The sequence below is a fragment of the Pinus tabuliformis genome, chromosome Q (genome assembly GCF_031772625.1).
Source record: "Pinus tabuliformis cultivar Carrire ecotype Pingquan chromosome Q, CPIR1, whole genome shotgun sequence".
Classification (NCBI taxonomy): Eukaryota; Viridiplantae; Streptophyta; class Pinopsida; order Pinales; family Pinaceae; genus Pinus; species Pinus tabuliformis.
Genome location: NC_142296.1, coordinates 695,532,858 through 695,549,501, shown reverse-complemented (window position 1 = coordinate 695,549,501; position 16,644 = coordinate 695,532,858). Strand labels below are relative to the sequence as shown.

The window sequence follows — 16,644 nt, the reverse complement described above, 5'->3', positions numbered from 1 at the left end:
ATCGTATGTTTTGATCCTTGTTTGGCTTGAATGCTCCAATCCTGGCTCCAACTGCCAAATTTAGAACTTGCACAACTAGACAATAGAAGCCAAGAAACTACATGATCTATGTAGCATCATCTATCTACTTCATTCAACATATCAACATGGTATTGGAATACATGAAATAACGACATCACATATAGGAAAACAAAAGAAATCTTTGTATTGATATAAATGGAGTGAGTTACAACCATAAATAGGTGTTGATCTTGTAGAAGAGCTCCTCCAAGTTGTTGACTTGTCCTTCCTTTGTCACAAAGAGTGCCTCCAATCACCCTAAATGCATGAAAGGATAACTCGCACAACAACATAAGGGTAGAATCACTCTCCAAAATCAAACCCCTTGCATATGGAAGGTTGTAAATATATAGAGGAGTGAGGTAAGTTGGGAGTTCTTATCCTTTTACCAATATTTGGATTGATATCCACTCTTGATGGGAGGATGAGATCTAAGGATAAGGGATGTAAACTCCAAGGTAGGATAGGATAGGATTCAAATTTTTTATCTGAGGTAAATGGTTGCAATAGATCCTGGAAGCTTCTAGAAATGGAGGCTTCGACATTCTTTCTATTTTTCCCAAATTTCTAGAACCAACGCAGTTGTAAGGAGAGAAACTTGTAGGTAATCAAAGCAGGCCACAGTGGAGCAACCTATAGGTGAACACTATCCAACAAGAGGTCAGGGTGCGTTGGTCCTAAAATTGGCTTAGATGATGCAGTTTAGGGAAAAAATTATGAGGAATGAGAGAGTCATGCATAGGGCTTTGTGCAATGATGATGTAAAGGTGGAATAGGATGTGAATGATCCCATTAGGAGGCTGATTGATCAGATGAGACAAAACAACCTATAACAGGTGGGATTTTTTGATGGATGTGCAAGATTGGAAGAATTTTCTAACAATGTTATTGTTGGAGGTACAAGATTAAAGGAAATTAAAACAATTGTTTTGCCACATGTTTGCCTATCCTGTAGTGAGTTCTATAGGCACCAAGTAAAGATTCCCATACACTTATATTAGGTTTGAACGGAATGGATTTTACAAAGTCATATGCATCAATGAATTTCCCTACATGAACAAGGTGGTAAACCATGCAGGGATAGTGCTCCAAGCCTAGTAGGATATATCAATCATTAGATTTCCTTGTTAGTATTCTGGTTCAAAAATGGAATAATACTTTTGAGAATTTTGATATTATTCACTAATGAAAACTGACAGTTAAGTTACTAGTAACTTGTAAAAGGAGCATACAACTACTAGAATAGACACATGTAATTAAATGTTTGGAATTACATATAAGTGAAATGAGAACTAAATGGATCTAGTTAGCTTAAATAGTATCTTTTTAGAAAGTAACATTGGTGAACCTAAATATTATGAAGCTTAGAAGCAACTGATTGAAGCAACCCTACAAAAAAAAAATTAGATTAAGAAGACATTCATCAAGTGGTTTAAAAATTAGAGGTCTAGAGAGTAGCCAATAAAATTGGGGATATTCAGCTACTATGGAAGAAAACCAAGATGGAAAAAGATTTTTGTGGCTTCAGGTAGTGTGGAAGTTATGGTTCTTGTTAAAAGCCAATTTTTCCCTCTAGTTAGCAGTGTAAGGGAAATGTGGACATTGTTGATCACTTGTTTGTTTCTTGTGAATTATTTAGAGTAATATGGGTTGAAGTGCTTCAAATAAATGAAAAACAAATGGGAGCAAAGGACTTCGCTAGAATTCTTTCGTTCTTAGAATGGAGATGTGTATAAAAATTTCAGGGCTTTACCATGTTATGTGGTTCAGGTATTTGGACCTTAAGGAATAAAATCATATTCCAAAGAGGATAGTTCAATTAAAAAAAAACTCATAATAGGTGCATATGACAATAGTTGGAATCATTGAAAGAAAATTTTCCCAAACTCAAAAAAATATTTTATAAGCTATGATAAAGCTTGGGCCTTTTTTTATGGAGCCTGCCATGGTTATCTAGGTATGTGGGGGGTTAATATTGTATTATTTATCAATTATTCACAATTTAAAACTAGATACTAGAAATGGTACATATAATAGGGCTCAACTATTTGTGATGTGGTTCCTCCTGAAGACAGTAACAACTAAAGGCTTAAAAAATTTGTGAGTTATTAAATATTCCAAACTAATGCTAACCTGGGCAAAAAAGGAATACAAAATTGTCAATCTATTCTTGGAACCCATAATGACCTAAGTGCACAAGTTTAAGAGGTCTTTTGGTGAAGTTCCATTTTTTATATTTGTTAAGAATTCAACTCACTAGTCTATCATCTATCTGAAAAGGTTGTTTCTTACATAGGAGAGGAGTCATTCTTGAGTACGAGATCAAGAAATGTTTACACATCTTAGTTTCTAAGACAATTCTATCGTAATAATGGGCCACCTTTCGAGTTGAAGTTCATTCACGACAATCTAGATTTGATGCTTCCATTAAATACCATATTGAATAGTATTTTTATTTTTTTGAAAGGGACAACCATTTACAAAATTTCTAGAGTAAAAAAAAAAAAACTATAACAAATTTGATTTAAATGACCAGAAAAACTACAAAAAATTCGACATCCTTTCCTAAAAGAAGAGGAAAATTAACTAATGCAAAAAACATTGAACAAAGACACAAACAATAAGCATGGTCATGAAAACACCATAATGAAGCACCAAATAAATTCAACTTAATGAAAATGTAGCAAGAAAATCTCAGTTTGACCTTGCCTTGGTCAAACTAGAGAAAATTCGAATTTCCACATCAGCGTAAATCTTGGAGGTAGTTAATTGAGGTGACATGGAACTTGTCACTCAGTTAACTTAGTTAATTCACTTCAGGGAAACTTGAGTTCAATTCAGTATGATTTATTGTTAATTTGTAGAAATCTATTTCAATTAAATCGAATTATGGCCAGTTAAACTAGTTCTAACTATTGGAGGAATTAGTGGAAAGTTAAGTTGTGGAAGTGTGACTTCAACTACACCCAGTGATCAACCAGTTAACTAATCAATCAACCCAAAATAATTGATTCAAGCAGGTAATTCGAGTTGCCTAGTTGAGATAGAGATTCCATGGCAATTTACTATTAGTTGTAGACTATTCCAATGTGTACAAGTGGTGCATGCAGTTAGAGGATCAGCCTAAAGGAGTTGTGCAATTCAATTGAGGGAATTTCCTAATTAATAGGGGCCTAATTCCTCAAGGAAAAACACAAGGAAATAGGATCTTGGAGGGCTTCAAAATTGGCTAAGTGTTGGCCACGGTCAATCAATTAGGCGGAGAGATTGACTATACACTTACAGGTTATGTTTAGGTTTGAGAAAACATATGTATTCATCTCAATTCTTTGATTAATACAATAGAAATAGTAAGGGGTTTTGCGCAGTTTCTTTCCCCTAAATAAATCTCTGTGCATGTGTGGTATTTCTTGCATGTTTATGATTTGTTATCTCGATTGTGAATTGAATTCTGCAAAGCACTAGAGTAGATTTGAGTATTGTGTTTTAGTAAATTTCGTGAGCAATTTCGAATCTACAACATAATTTCTACATGGTATAAGAGCAGGATTTATAGTAGAGAAGAAATTTTGAGCTTATTTATCAGGAGAATCGAATTCATAGGATCAATTCTTTAGAGCTATAAGGACGAATTTCTATAGACTAAAACTCGAGTATGCCCTTGATGGAAGCTTGAATTTTGTTTCTTAGAAGGGATGCATGGAGGAAGTGCTAGAAGACAATGGGTTGAAGGAATTTATTGATAATGAAATCTCGAAACGAGGATTAGCTAATGCCCAAAATCTAGCAAAATGGAAGAAGTGTGCAACCAAGGCGAGGAGAATAATATTGGAGGGAGTACAAGACCAAATTGTCTCAAATATCCATGGAAAAGAAACTCCTTATGAAATGTGGCAAACATTGACATATTTATTCCAGAGTAGCAGCGACCACATGAAACTAATGCTCAAGGAAAAACTTCGAAATATCAAGATGCATAAGAATGAATCTAGTCAATAGTATCTGAGCAGGTTCACACAATGTCATGATGAACTTGCAGGTTTTAGTGTGACAATCTCATATGATAATTTGGTAAGCTCAACCCTTCTAGGCCTTCCTAAGAGCTAGAATAGCTACCAATATTCATTGAACGAGAGGGAGAAACTATAAAATTGGGAACACTTATGGTCTGAATTGGTACAGGAGGAAAGAAGGTGAATTAGCATAAATGGGACCTCATCCAAAGGAGTAGAGGAAGATGAATTTTCTCTAGTGGGAAAATATATGAAGGCCAAGGGAAAGAAGTCCCAAGGTGAGGTTGATTCCAACCAAGAGGGTAAGAAGAAAGAATTGTCCAAAATTAAATGCTTCAATTGTCATGAATTCAGGTAAGAAATCTAGCAAGAAGGAACCTGCAATAGCAACAAAAGGTGAAGCTTTGGCTCACTTGGCGAGCATTGTGATGGTGAGTCTGTGGTACTTGGATTTGAGTGCCTCGTTCCACATAACCAGGAATAGAGATTTTTTCAGTGACCTAAAGGAGAAAGATCTCCAGATGAATATTGATTTTGGGGATGATGGATGGTACAACGTGACTGATATTGGTACAATCACCTTTCGGAGGGTGTCAGGATCCCCTCTCAGACTCAAGGATGTCATGTTCATTCTAGGACTAAAAATAAATCTTGTCTTTGTAGTAGTTTTGGAAGACTGTGGTTATGACGCGATCTTTAATAAAGGAAAGACATTCCTGAAACACATAGCCACGGGACAGGTGAAGCAGATCGAGGTTCTAGTTAAGAAACTATATGAACTTGAGGTAGACGATGCATGCACAACCTTGAGGAGCAAGGAATATACTAGAGATATGGTGGTTGAGAGGGAGTATGTTAGACCTCTCAACATGCAATGTTGAAAGGAGCCTCAGGAAGTTATGGAGCAACCGAAAATGGAGAGATAGAGAGGAGGAAGAGGAGACATCTAATAAAGTAAAGACCTCTAGTTGGGGGATAGTTCGAGCTAAGTGGGCAGAGGGAAAAAATACAGCTACACCTCCAGGAAGAAGGTGGAGTGATGTAGATCCTTTGTCCAAGAGTTGCATAAATTTGGGCAGGCTCCATTGAAGTGTTATCCTCATTGATCATTACCCTTGCTATAAGGGCCCACAGTGCTCTGTAGTAGGAGGATCAATTTCCATCAGATATTGAGGAGTTTAGAGAATTGTTGATAACAAAGCAACATGTTCGGTAGCAGAGTCAATTGCACAATTTTCCCAGTAGATAGTTGCAAATTGATTCAATTTTATTTTTTGTTTTTTATTTTGCTTTTCAGTTGCAGATGTTGCAATAACAGTAGCAACAATGAGAAGTGTTGCATGGGGTACATTACACAGGTGCATAATAGGCATGGATGATAATCCCTTTCTTCTTGAGAAGGAGTGTTGAAAATGCAACAAGAAAATCTTAGTTTGACCTCACCTTGGTCAAATTAGAGAAAATTTTGAATTTCCATATCAACAAAATCTTAGAGGTACTTAACTAAGGTGACACAACACTTGTCACTCAGTGAACTTAGTTAATTCAAGTTGGAGAAGCTTGAGTTCATTTTAGTATGATTGATTACTAATTTGCAGCAATCTGTTTCAATTAAACTGAGTTATGGTTAGTTAAACTAGTTCTAATTGTTGGAGAAATTAGTGGAAGGTCTAGTTGTGGAAATGTGACTTCAACCACACTTAGTGATCAACCAGTGAACTAATCAATCAACCCAAAATAATTTATGCATGGAAAGAATTCGAATTACCCAGTTGAGATGGAGATTCTAAGGAAATGTATTATCAATTGTAGACTATTCCAATGTGTAAAGGTGGTGCATGCAATCAGACGATCAACCTAAAGAAATTGCGCAATTCAATTGAGAGAATTTCCTAATTAATAGGGGCCTAAATCCTCAAGGAAGAACACAAGGAATTAGGAGTTTGGAGGGCTTGAAAATTAGCTAAGTGTTGACCAGAGTCAGTCAATCAAGCAAAGATATAGACTATACATTTATAAGTTGTGCTCAGGCTTGAGCAAGAAAATGTATTCATCTCTATCATTTGATTAATGCAATACAATTAGGAAGGGGTTTTGAGCAATTTCTTTCCTCTAAATAAATCTTTGTGCATGTATGATATTCTTCTTACATATTTATGATTTGTGATCTCAATTGCGAATTAAATTATGCAGAGTAGTAAAGTAGATTTAAGTCTTGTGTTTTAATAAATTTCATGAGTAGTTTCGAATCTACACCATAATTTCTATACAACTAAATATAAAGAAGAATGATGGTGAATTTATGTTGATAGGAAAGCACACTAGGTGGCTATATATTTCATAGTTTGAAGCAAGCAATCAAGCTCTAGCTAGAGCAACAAATCAAAAACCTACTGCTTGCTGAAGTTGGGAACAAAGCAACAAATGGGTTTTCGGTTTAGTTTCCTATTTTGTTACCTCTTACAGTGCTTCTAAAAATTCTTATAAACATAGATTGCAACTACAATCACAATGCTCACTCTACAATCCAAACACAAATGAGTTGTTTTTTGTTTTGGTCTCTTTTTATGCTTTTATGGTCTTGCTACATGAACTCACTCCCCCATTGCAAAAGGAACATGGCAAAAGCACAAAAGGTTTCCTCTACAAGGATTTACAGTGGCTATAGTTGAGAAGGACAACTAGTTTTAACAATCGTGAGCATAACAATCCCACTAGAAGCACAAAGTTTTCCTCTGCGAGGTTTTATAATGGCCATAGTTGAAAAGCCCAATTGGTTTGGCAATCGTCAAGCCCTGATAGGTGCAAGAGTTCTCTTTTTTTTTTTTTTTTTTTTTTTTTTTGCAGTGGTGGAGACCCTACAAAATTTTCAATGGCAATTGTGCATAAGGGACACACTGTGTGACAATTCTTCATTATAAACATAGATTGCAACCACAATCAAGATGCTCATTCTATATAATCCAAACACAAATGAATTGTTTTCTGTTTTGGTTTCTTTTGAAATTTTTATGGTCTTGATACACGAACTCACTCCTCCAATGCAAAAAGAACATCCCAAAAAAAGGTGCCAAACATGGATCAACATTTCAAATAAATAGTTAGTGACCATTGTGAAGGGATGACAATCCTGCTAGATGCACATCTCATTAGTAGCGATAGTAAGAGTCCAATTAGTTTTTGGCAATCATGTATACGAAAATCCCACTAAAAGAACAAAGGTTTCGATTTTGGCAATTATGTGCATGACAATCCCGCTAGAAGCACAAAAGTTTCCTCCACAAGGGTTTACAATGACCATTGTCAAGAAGGCCAACTAATTTTAGCGATCATGAGCATGACAATCCCGCTAGAAGCACACAAGTTTCCTCCAAAGGTGTTTATAGTGGCCATAGTTGAAAATCCCAATTGGTTTGGCAGTGGTTAAGGCCTAATAGGTATGCAAATTTCTTTTGACAATGTTAGAGAACCTATAAAAATTTCAATTGCAATTCTTCAAATGACAATTTTGCGAAAAAGACATAAGGGACATTGTGTGATAATTCCTCATTATCTACTAAAAACATTGCTTGGTTATGTTCCCATGCATGTGTCATTCTATTCTCTGTAATCTACAATGACACCCTCAAATTGATTTTTTCAAATTATAAACCAATGAAGTAGTTGGAATTTTTTATTTATTAATATTGGAATATGAATAAATAAATATATAGCAAAATATCGTGTAAGTAATGGCTGAACTCCCTGCGTGGAGGAAGAAACTGTTAATATTATCTGTACAGGGTTGTAGTCAAAAGGTTTTTTTTGCTACTATCCTTGGAGGTGACCAGCCAGCCTCGTTATGCATATGCCTAGGCATCTACAAAAATGTGATTTCTTATGATCTAATAGAAATTACGACTTTTTCTACGAAAAAAAAAAAAAAAACAGAGATCAAGATTGACTAATATTTTTATTTATTAATATTAAAATATGAATAAATAAATATATAACAAATTAAATATAAGTAATAGATAAAAATTAACTAAAGACTAATAAAAAGTTTTTATAAAAAATTATAAAACAATAATTATTTATTAATATTGAAATATGAATAAATAAATATATAACAAATTAAATATGGTGCAAATAATAGATCAAAATTGACTAGAGGCTAATAAGAAGATTCTATAAAAATTTCTAAAACATGTTATTTTTATTAAAATAACATTGTGTCTGTGAAAATTTCCAAAACAATTTATTTTTATTAAAATAGCATTGTTATAAAATATGACTAAGGACTAATAAGAAGTTTCCATGAAGATTTCAAAAGCAAATTATTTTTATTAAAATAACATTGTTATAGAACATGTTCTTTATCACTAGGAAGTGCTAAAAACATTGATATTCTTTAAAAGAGAGGAATACGACATCTCCCTTAATCTTTTGAGATTGAAAATTAAAACATTGAATAATCTTTTGAGATTGAGTTAAAACATTGAACATATCAAAAGACAGGAATACGGTATCTCCGTTAATCTTTTGAGATTGAAAGTTAAAACATTGAATAATCTTTTGAGATTGAAAGTTAAAACATTGAATATTAAAACTATTGATCTTCAATATTCCTGAACCATTCGGAGTAAATATGTTCTCTTTATGTAAAATTTTGTTTCATTCTGAGATTGAAAGTTAAAGCATTGAATATTATTGGCACTCGGAGTACTCGGAGTACATGATGTGGTGGTGGGGGCAATTGGCTTTTGCACCCCCAATCACGTTCGAATCTTGCGTGATGCGCGCTGATGCAGCATTTCGATGATGACGTAATGTGATTGATGATGAGCATTTCGATGATGACGTAATGTGATTGATGATGACGTATTCTGCGTTATGATCACTTATGATGACGTAATGTGATTGATGACGACGTATTCTGCTTTATGATCACTTATGATGACCTATTCTGCTCGCTTCGGCAACTTATGATGACCTATTCTGCGCGCTTAGGCAATAAATATTGTATGATGAATATGCTCGCTTCGGTGATATAAGATAGCAGTTGTCTATAACGCGACTTTTGAAAAGCCTTTCCGGCGGGTTTTTCCGGTGGAAATCCAGCAGGAATTTATTGGGATCACAAGTTTGATAGCTAATTTCTGCACAATGAAAGCGTCCCAGGGGTTTTCCAGGGTGCTGAATCCAAATATGCAGTTAAAAAACCATTTTAACTGCAAGAAATCAAAATTTAACCTCAATTTCTTCCGCCGGATTCCGTCACCGGAATCTCCAAAAAGTCGCATTATAGACAACTCCTATAAGATGTATTATGATTTTTGAGCGGGGATTCTCTCCCCACTGAAAAAAAAAAAAAGGGATTCTCTCCCCACTGAAGAAAAAGAAAAAAAAAAAAAGCGAAGATTCTCTCCCCCACTGGAAAAAAAAGCATTGAATATTACAACTATCAATCTTGGGAGTAAATATGTTCTCTTTAGGTAAAATTTTGTTTAATTTTGAGATTGAAAGTTAAAGCATTGAATATTAAAACTATCGATTTTCAATATCCCTGAACCCTTAGGAGTAAATATGTTCTCTTTGGTGGTGAAATTTTGTTTAATTTTGAGATTGAAAGTTAAAATATTGAATATTGAAATTTTTAGGTTGATATCCCTGAACCCTTAGGAGTAAATATGTTCTCTTTGGTGGTGAAATTTTGTTTAATTTTGAGATTGAAAGTTAAAATATTGAATATTGAAATTTTTAGGTAAAATTTTGTTTAATTTTGAGATTGAAAATAAAAACATGATAGTTTAGGAGTAAATATGTTCTCTTTGGTGGTGAAATTTTGTTTAATTTTGAGATTGAAAGTTAAAATATTGAATATTGAAATATTTGGTGGTGAAATTTTGTTTAATTTTGAGATTGAAAGTTAAAATATTGAATATTGAAATTTTTAGGTAAAATTTTGTTTAATTTTGAGATTGAAAATCAAAACATGAATATTAAAACTATCGATCTTCAATATCCCTAAACCCTTGGGAGTAAATATGTTCTCTTTGGGTAAAATTTTGTTTAATTCAATGCTCAACCATTAATATGGTGAGAAGGTTAAAACATTGAATGTTAAAAATAATGAGAAATATAATATTTCGAATGTCCCTCAACCCTTCGTAGTAAATATGTTTTCTTTTGGCATAATTTTGTTTACAGTGATAGCCAAATGCCCAACAGCCCAACAACCATTAATGGTGAGAACGGTTACGAGTTGAGTTTAGTTAACTCGTGGTTTTATCAAAATCAGTAACTTTGCCACGTATATTACTTACCATGTTGTTAAAATTTAAAACACTACACTTTATACCACGCATTTATTATTTTTTAATGTAAAAGATGCAACATGAATAAAACACAAACCACTAAACATCTAAACATCTTACAGGGCACAGAAAGGACCATGAACAGATTCAGCCGTACAAAATTAACCTTTATAATTTTCTTGTGATCATGTCTTACTTCAGAGTGATACAGTTAGTGCAAGATATGCACTAGAATTTTAATAGAGGTCCGCAATTTTTTATTCACAAGTATTTAAAACAGAAAGCGCAAATAAATGCGTTTTAGCTGTACATTTTATCATCCGCTGCAAGTAATTACCAAACCCTCATACTCATTCATAAGCCAAACAGAGGCCGCATTACATCGAAAGGATTCATCCCCATTAATAGGGACTTAACTTCCTCTCACTCAATATTAATATCCATCACCTTGGTTTCTACCTTGCCTTTGGGGATGGTGATGTTGAGTACACCGTTTTTCAATTCCGCCTTTATTTTGTCCATCTCACAGTTTTCAGGCAACGCCAGCCGAGTATTATAGCTGCTGTAACTTCTTGCCGACCAAGAATCGTTATCGCCTTCCTCTTTTTTGTGGCTTCCTTTGATCACCAGAACACCATCCTCCACAGAGACCTTCACCTCCTCCTTTGACAGTCCCGGCATGTCGAACCTCATTTTGAGTTCAGTCTCGTTTTCCATCATGTCCCACGGGGTTCGAACCGACAATCTGTTGTCTCTGGATACTCCCCGCGAAGTAGAGGGAAACATAAAAGCGTCGTCGAAAAGCTCGTCCATCGTGTCAAGCATCTGCCTCATCGTCCTCATGGGCGAAAATGGGTCCACAAGACCTGTCAAACCCCCCAAAATGTTCCCGATCCATCAGTCAGAAGCCAGACTAAACTGTACGCATAGTTAAAGCTCAGGCTTAAATTAGCATGAAAGATTTGGGCGTTTTCTAACTATCCTAGGTTTGGGAGTTTTTGCAGTAAATTTTGGCAGGATCTTATTATTTAAAGTTTGCCATTTGAAAATTTTCGAATTATGGACACTCCACAGTTATAGAATTTATAAAATTCACAGCTCAAACTTGCTATTCAAAGCAATCTTCACAAATCCTTATCAAATTAGGGACAAATTTCACAAATCCCTACCAAATTAGGGACAAACTTCACAAATCCCTGCCGAATTAAGGACAAATATCAACACATCCTTACCACATTACGGACATTCAATTGGAGAATAAAGTTAAAAAAACCTTCAAATTTTAGGATTAATAAACTTACCGAACGGCGAAATCTCTGTCGCCCTTTCCACGGCCCTAGGCCTCTGTTCCGCAACATTTTTGGTGCTAGTATTTTGCACGTCTATGGCGCCTTCCTGGCTGTTTTCCGCTCTCACAACAGCCGCTTTTGCACGCCGCTGATTAAAAGAATCACTGAAACTCACTTTAGACTTCAGCCGGTTACCAGAGGGAACGAAAGCTCCATTTCTCCTGGCTCTAGGAATCGAACAGGTAGAAGCAGTTGCCGGAATGTACAAACTAGAAAGAGTGCAGGCCATCACTATTTACAGAACCGAACCTGTCGAAATACAGAATGAAAACACAAATTGATACAAAGCCCACACATTTTCCTAAAAATAGCTTCGCACATAATTCGCAATCGCAGAATTGCAGTAATTTTCTTCGAAATCCATGGAAGTAGCAGATGTTAAGACACAGTAGCCTACCTTTGAAAGCTTCACAGTTGTCAAGAGATGAAAGCTGGGCAATGCCGCCAATACGAATACACTAAATTCTGAAAACCAGAAATGTCTGTGTAAAAGTGTCGGGTGTCAATGCGCTATATAGAGAGGGAAGGTATCGTAGGGAGATTTCCAGAAGAACCCCGAGAGTCTCCTCACGGGAATAAACTCGAGACTTCACTAGATGTCGCTAGGAATAAGCTCTAGAGTTCTCTCGATATTTGCCACGAATTAATAATTTTTTTGTTTTTTTCCTTAACCACGAATCGGTAATTTTTTGGATTAATATAGGGGAAGTCCAGGATTAATTTTTGTGGCTATTTTATAACACCATTAAGAGTATATTTAGCAATTTGTATTTTGTGATTGTTTTATAAGATTAAGAGTATATTCAGTAATTTGCAAATCAGACATACACACTAAAAGTATATTTAACAACCTGCAAATCAAATATATCAAATTTTATGATTTAGCAAAAAAATTTCCGAAATAAAAAATCTACTCCTTAAATCAACATCATAACAAACCATATACCCAATACACTAGCTAGTCTCACCCAACAAAATTTACCATTAAGCTACATTTCACTGTATTATTTATTTGACAAGGGTGAGGCCAACTTATCTGCCACCGTCTTTGTGGGATCGCTATACATTCAGGGCCCTCGAAAGCAAAACTTCGGTTCATGGGCCAAGATTGAGTACTTAAATCAAGCCAACCTCAATATCATGGTACAAATTTGTTACTTGCATTTTTGTGATGAGAATCGTGTTTTTTGAATTAGTATTATGTGATTTATATTATAAAAATGATTGTTGCATAGTAAATATTATCCGTTAAATGAGTAGTATTACGTAATTTATATTATAAAATGATTGTAGCGTAGCAAATATTATCGTTTAAATTACAATGGATATAACCAATCTTCCTTTATCAAAAGAATTAAGACCTTTTGTAACTTGTTTTATTGCTTTCTTATTATAAGAATAAATTTTAGCAAAGTGTACAAATAAAGCAGATTCTTTTTCAGGTAATGTTTTTCCTTTATTAAATATTATGAGGTTTAGAGTTTTTTTTAGTTATTTGGCAAAAGGTTTAATGCTATCTTTTTTTTCTATGTTCTGGGTTTTGATTTTTTTCATTAAAAGGGATGTGATTTTTTTTAGAACTTTAATTAAGAATGCGGAATCTTAGATTTTAGGGATCTTTTCATCTCCCATGGTTTTTCTGTTAGGTTCCTATACCAATAGGTGTCATATTTCATGATTCACTGTGGAAATGCCACATATGATCATCCTTTCCATGCTGCAAAGGTTCCATATTTTCACAAAATCAAAAATTTTAAAAATGTAAAGAGGGTATGCCCTAAAAGAAAAATAAAAGGGCAAGAAAAATGAATTGGTCAAGAAAGAAAGAAAATGAACCCCAAAGAAAAGACCAGGAAAGTGGCTAGTCAAAATGCCACTACTGTACTACTTTTTGCAAAAAAGTTCTGAATGTGCAATCACTGACTTCTGTCACACTTGATGGATGGCCCAACAGCTCAATCTTGGCCAGTCCATGTTTAAATTTCTTGTTTTAGCATTAGAGAATAAGGTCTATTCAAACAGTTCAAGCTTGGTAGACAAACAACTAGGTAGAGAAGCAAAGGGTCTCAACAGCTAAATCTGAGCCCTTGGAAGAAATAAGGGCAGACTTAGATAGGAGGGCAGTTAAAAGAAAAGAAGAGAATCAGGGTTTGCTAGTTCAAATGCACCCAAACAAGATGAAGAAAAAATGTTAGGTGTAGCAGAATGGGTAGGTAATTCTGGTGTTGCAGAAGCAGGTTGGTGATCAGTTTTGTCCTGTTAAATATAATCTATCTCATGAGTATCACAAACATCTTGGCAAAGTGACTATAGTTCAGGTGGAGCATGACTAACTTCCCCTCTCATTTCCCCAAGAACTTTTATTAACATCCCTTCAAGGACCTTGGGATTTGCTCAATGGTCCTAGTTCATCTCATTTTATAAGAAATACTAAGTGAAACTTTGTGTTTACTTAGCCAAAATAAGCCACATTTCTTGTGTAAAATAATCACTCCATTTCCCTTTCATTTCCCTAAAAACCTAAGTTATTACTTTATAAACTTAGCGTTTTCTATCTACAAAACCATACTAATACCCTAACTCTATTATATAGCTCCTATCTAAAGCTTTCCCCTCCCATACTATGTAAAAATACATACAAAACCCCTAAATTCTATAATACCCCGACCCTTGGCAAGTATAGCCATATATCAAAGTTTTCGGGAATTAAAAGGTTTGGCAGAAACCTTATAATAGCCCTCCGCATTCAAAACCATTGGAGTTTATTTAACACTCGTTAAATAAACAACCGCGTCCATAAACTCCTGTTAACCAAGGTTTATACCCCGCAAACATTAAAAAACATTAAAATAATGTGTGGGTCCTGTGTTGTACCCCTCCGCCAACTTACCCCTCTGTCAACTGTCGGATCCGATCCCGCAAATCGGACGGCTCTGATCAATATCGGAGGCGCCCCGATGACCGGAGACGATAGCACGCGATAAAAAGCGGTTTTCCCGCCATACTGTGGGACGCGTGTCGCTCCCACAGTTTATCACGTCTGTTTGGTCCAAAACCGCCGCCGTACATAAAGCGGTGCGATGAAACCATAAACCGCTCCCGCTTACCGCTGCTGACGTCGTCCACCACGTCAGCTGCCACCTCGTCACCATTCTGTCTGCCGTGTCCGCCACGTCAGCCCCAAGTCACCTTCTGTACCCCCCGCTACCCGACAAAGATGACGTCATGCTGACGTCACCCGACCAAAGCGCGCCAATAACCCGCCAAAATCAAATTTTTTGTTAAAAAGTCATTTTAACGACATTTTTGTCCATTTCTCTTTGTTTTTCTTGCACGAGCTTTGCATGGTTTATGACGTCCAAAACGACATTTTCTCTGCACAGTCCGCCACCCAGAGGAATTCACTCCGCAGCTCGGCCCCTCAGCTCAGTCTTCAACCTGCATTTCGCACCAGGCGCCTGTAAAATAGGTATTTACCCGATATTCGCTCGTAAACCCTGTTTTTCTGAGTTTCTCTATTAAAATCACCCGAAGAACTAAAATTCGAGTTAAAATGCGCTCCTGCCTACAAATCTCTGCATTTTAAGTCACTTTTTGACCCATTTTTCCAAAGAAAACTTGCGAATTCTGTTCTCCTCTACAAATTTCCCATTAAACTAAAATTCAAGTCCATTTCCGTCGGCAAAATCTCCAAAAGTGCCCAAATATTGAGTTAAATTTGTCAAAATCACTTGCAAAAAGAGCACCATTTCCACTGTTTTATCCAGCTTCCCAATTAAACTCTGTTGATTTTGTCTTTTCTATGAATTTTACCTAGTGAGGCCATTTCTATATAAAACTCAGTTTGCAAATTTCCTGAGACAAACCTCAGTGCTAGTGCTCTGTTTTCTGTTGTTACACAGACCCAAATTCCAATTATAAACACAGACAGTGAAGCATGGAAGCTCCCAGTGGCCCTTGAATGTGTTCCCCCCTTGAATGCCCCATATAAAGGAATTGGAATGGATACCCTTTGCTAACAGACTTCCAAATTAAGGATATGATGGGTTACAAACCTCACCTGTAAGCCTTTTGTGAAATTAGAAGAAATAGCTACAGAAGCAGCACTGATGTCTTGGGAATTTGGGAGTCCAACATGCCTATCTATTACCTCCCTTCAGTGATGTGCTCCCTGATTTCATCCATTTATGCTGTGCAAATTTATGAAACCACACAAAGAGCAGTTATGGATCCATCTGGGACTGTACTCTTCTATATTACTCCTCAATCCATAAATGAGATGTTGAACTTCAAGCCAACTCAGCCTCTGGCTCTTCTTCTCCATGAATTCTTGCTTGACCAAGGTGCCAAAACTGCCCAGTTCAGAGATAACCAGAATTGCTCAGTTGTTTATGAAACCAATTGCCAGCCCCAACACCTCCTCCTTATCTCCCAAATTTGGTTCAATGAGGCAGGAGACTCATTGTAGACATGATATCCTACATTTTAGGATTCAAAACCAGTGAGTGATGTTGATGAAAATGTTTTAGTATTGATGTCCATATTCACTCCAGGACAGCCCCCTGCTATCAAGTATGATTATGCCACCTTCATAGCAAATAAAATCATGAGCAATTCATGAACTGAGAGAGAGAGAAAGAGTGTTCAAATACACATCCTACATATATCATTTGCTGTTGTACTATCAACCTGATAGTTTCCAAATTCCTCTTAAAAGATTAGACCTCAAAGGTGAAAGGAGGTCTGTAATTTTCTGGACCTCAGTGTTCCATGAGGTCCACAACTCCCCTTATACATATTGTGAGTTCATTGACCTGTTCATATATCCAGCCACTTCTTTGTTGATAACAACTCCTCCTGCCAGGCTCTCTGCTGAAATGCAGAAAATTTTACATCTCTCGAAGGAATACAGTATTGGTGACTGGT

At 35.8% G+C, this 16,644-nt stretch overlaps 1 protein-coding gene across 1 annotated transcript; it reads right to left on the bottom strand.

Annotated features, from left to right (window-relative positions):
• Positions 1 to 10,699: 10,699 nt before the first annotated feature.
• Positions 10,700 to 12,270, bottom strand: LOC149221440 (small heat shock protein, chloroplastic-like). The gene is made up of 3 exons (XM_089385111.1): positions 12,116 to 12,270; positions 11,671 to 11,967; positions 10,700 to 11,235 (listed from the first exon to the last, which is right to left on the bottom strand). Exons 2-3 carry the CDS (start codon positions 11,945 to 11,947, stop codon positions 10,793 to 10,795), a joined length of 720 nt encoding a protein of 239 aa, XP_089241237.1. The 5' UTR covers positions 11,948 to 11,967; positions 12,116 to 12,270; the 3' UTR covers positions 10,700 to 10,792.
• Positions 12,271 to 16,644: the final 4,374 nt, after the last annotated feature.

Bases quoted from the DNA above. Each gene is read 5' to 3' on its own strand.
- LOC149221440 (XM_089385111.1), bottom strand. From the start codon at position 11,947: ATGGCCTGCACTCTTTCTAGTTTGTACATTCCGGCAACTGCTTCTACC. The intron at 11,236-11,670 runs GTAAGTTTATTA...GGGGTTTGACAG, and splicing joins GACAGAGATTTCGCCGTTCG to GTCTTGTGGACCCATTTTCG.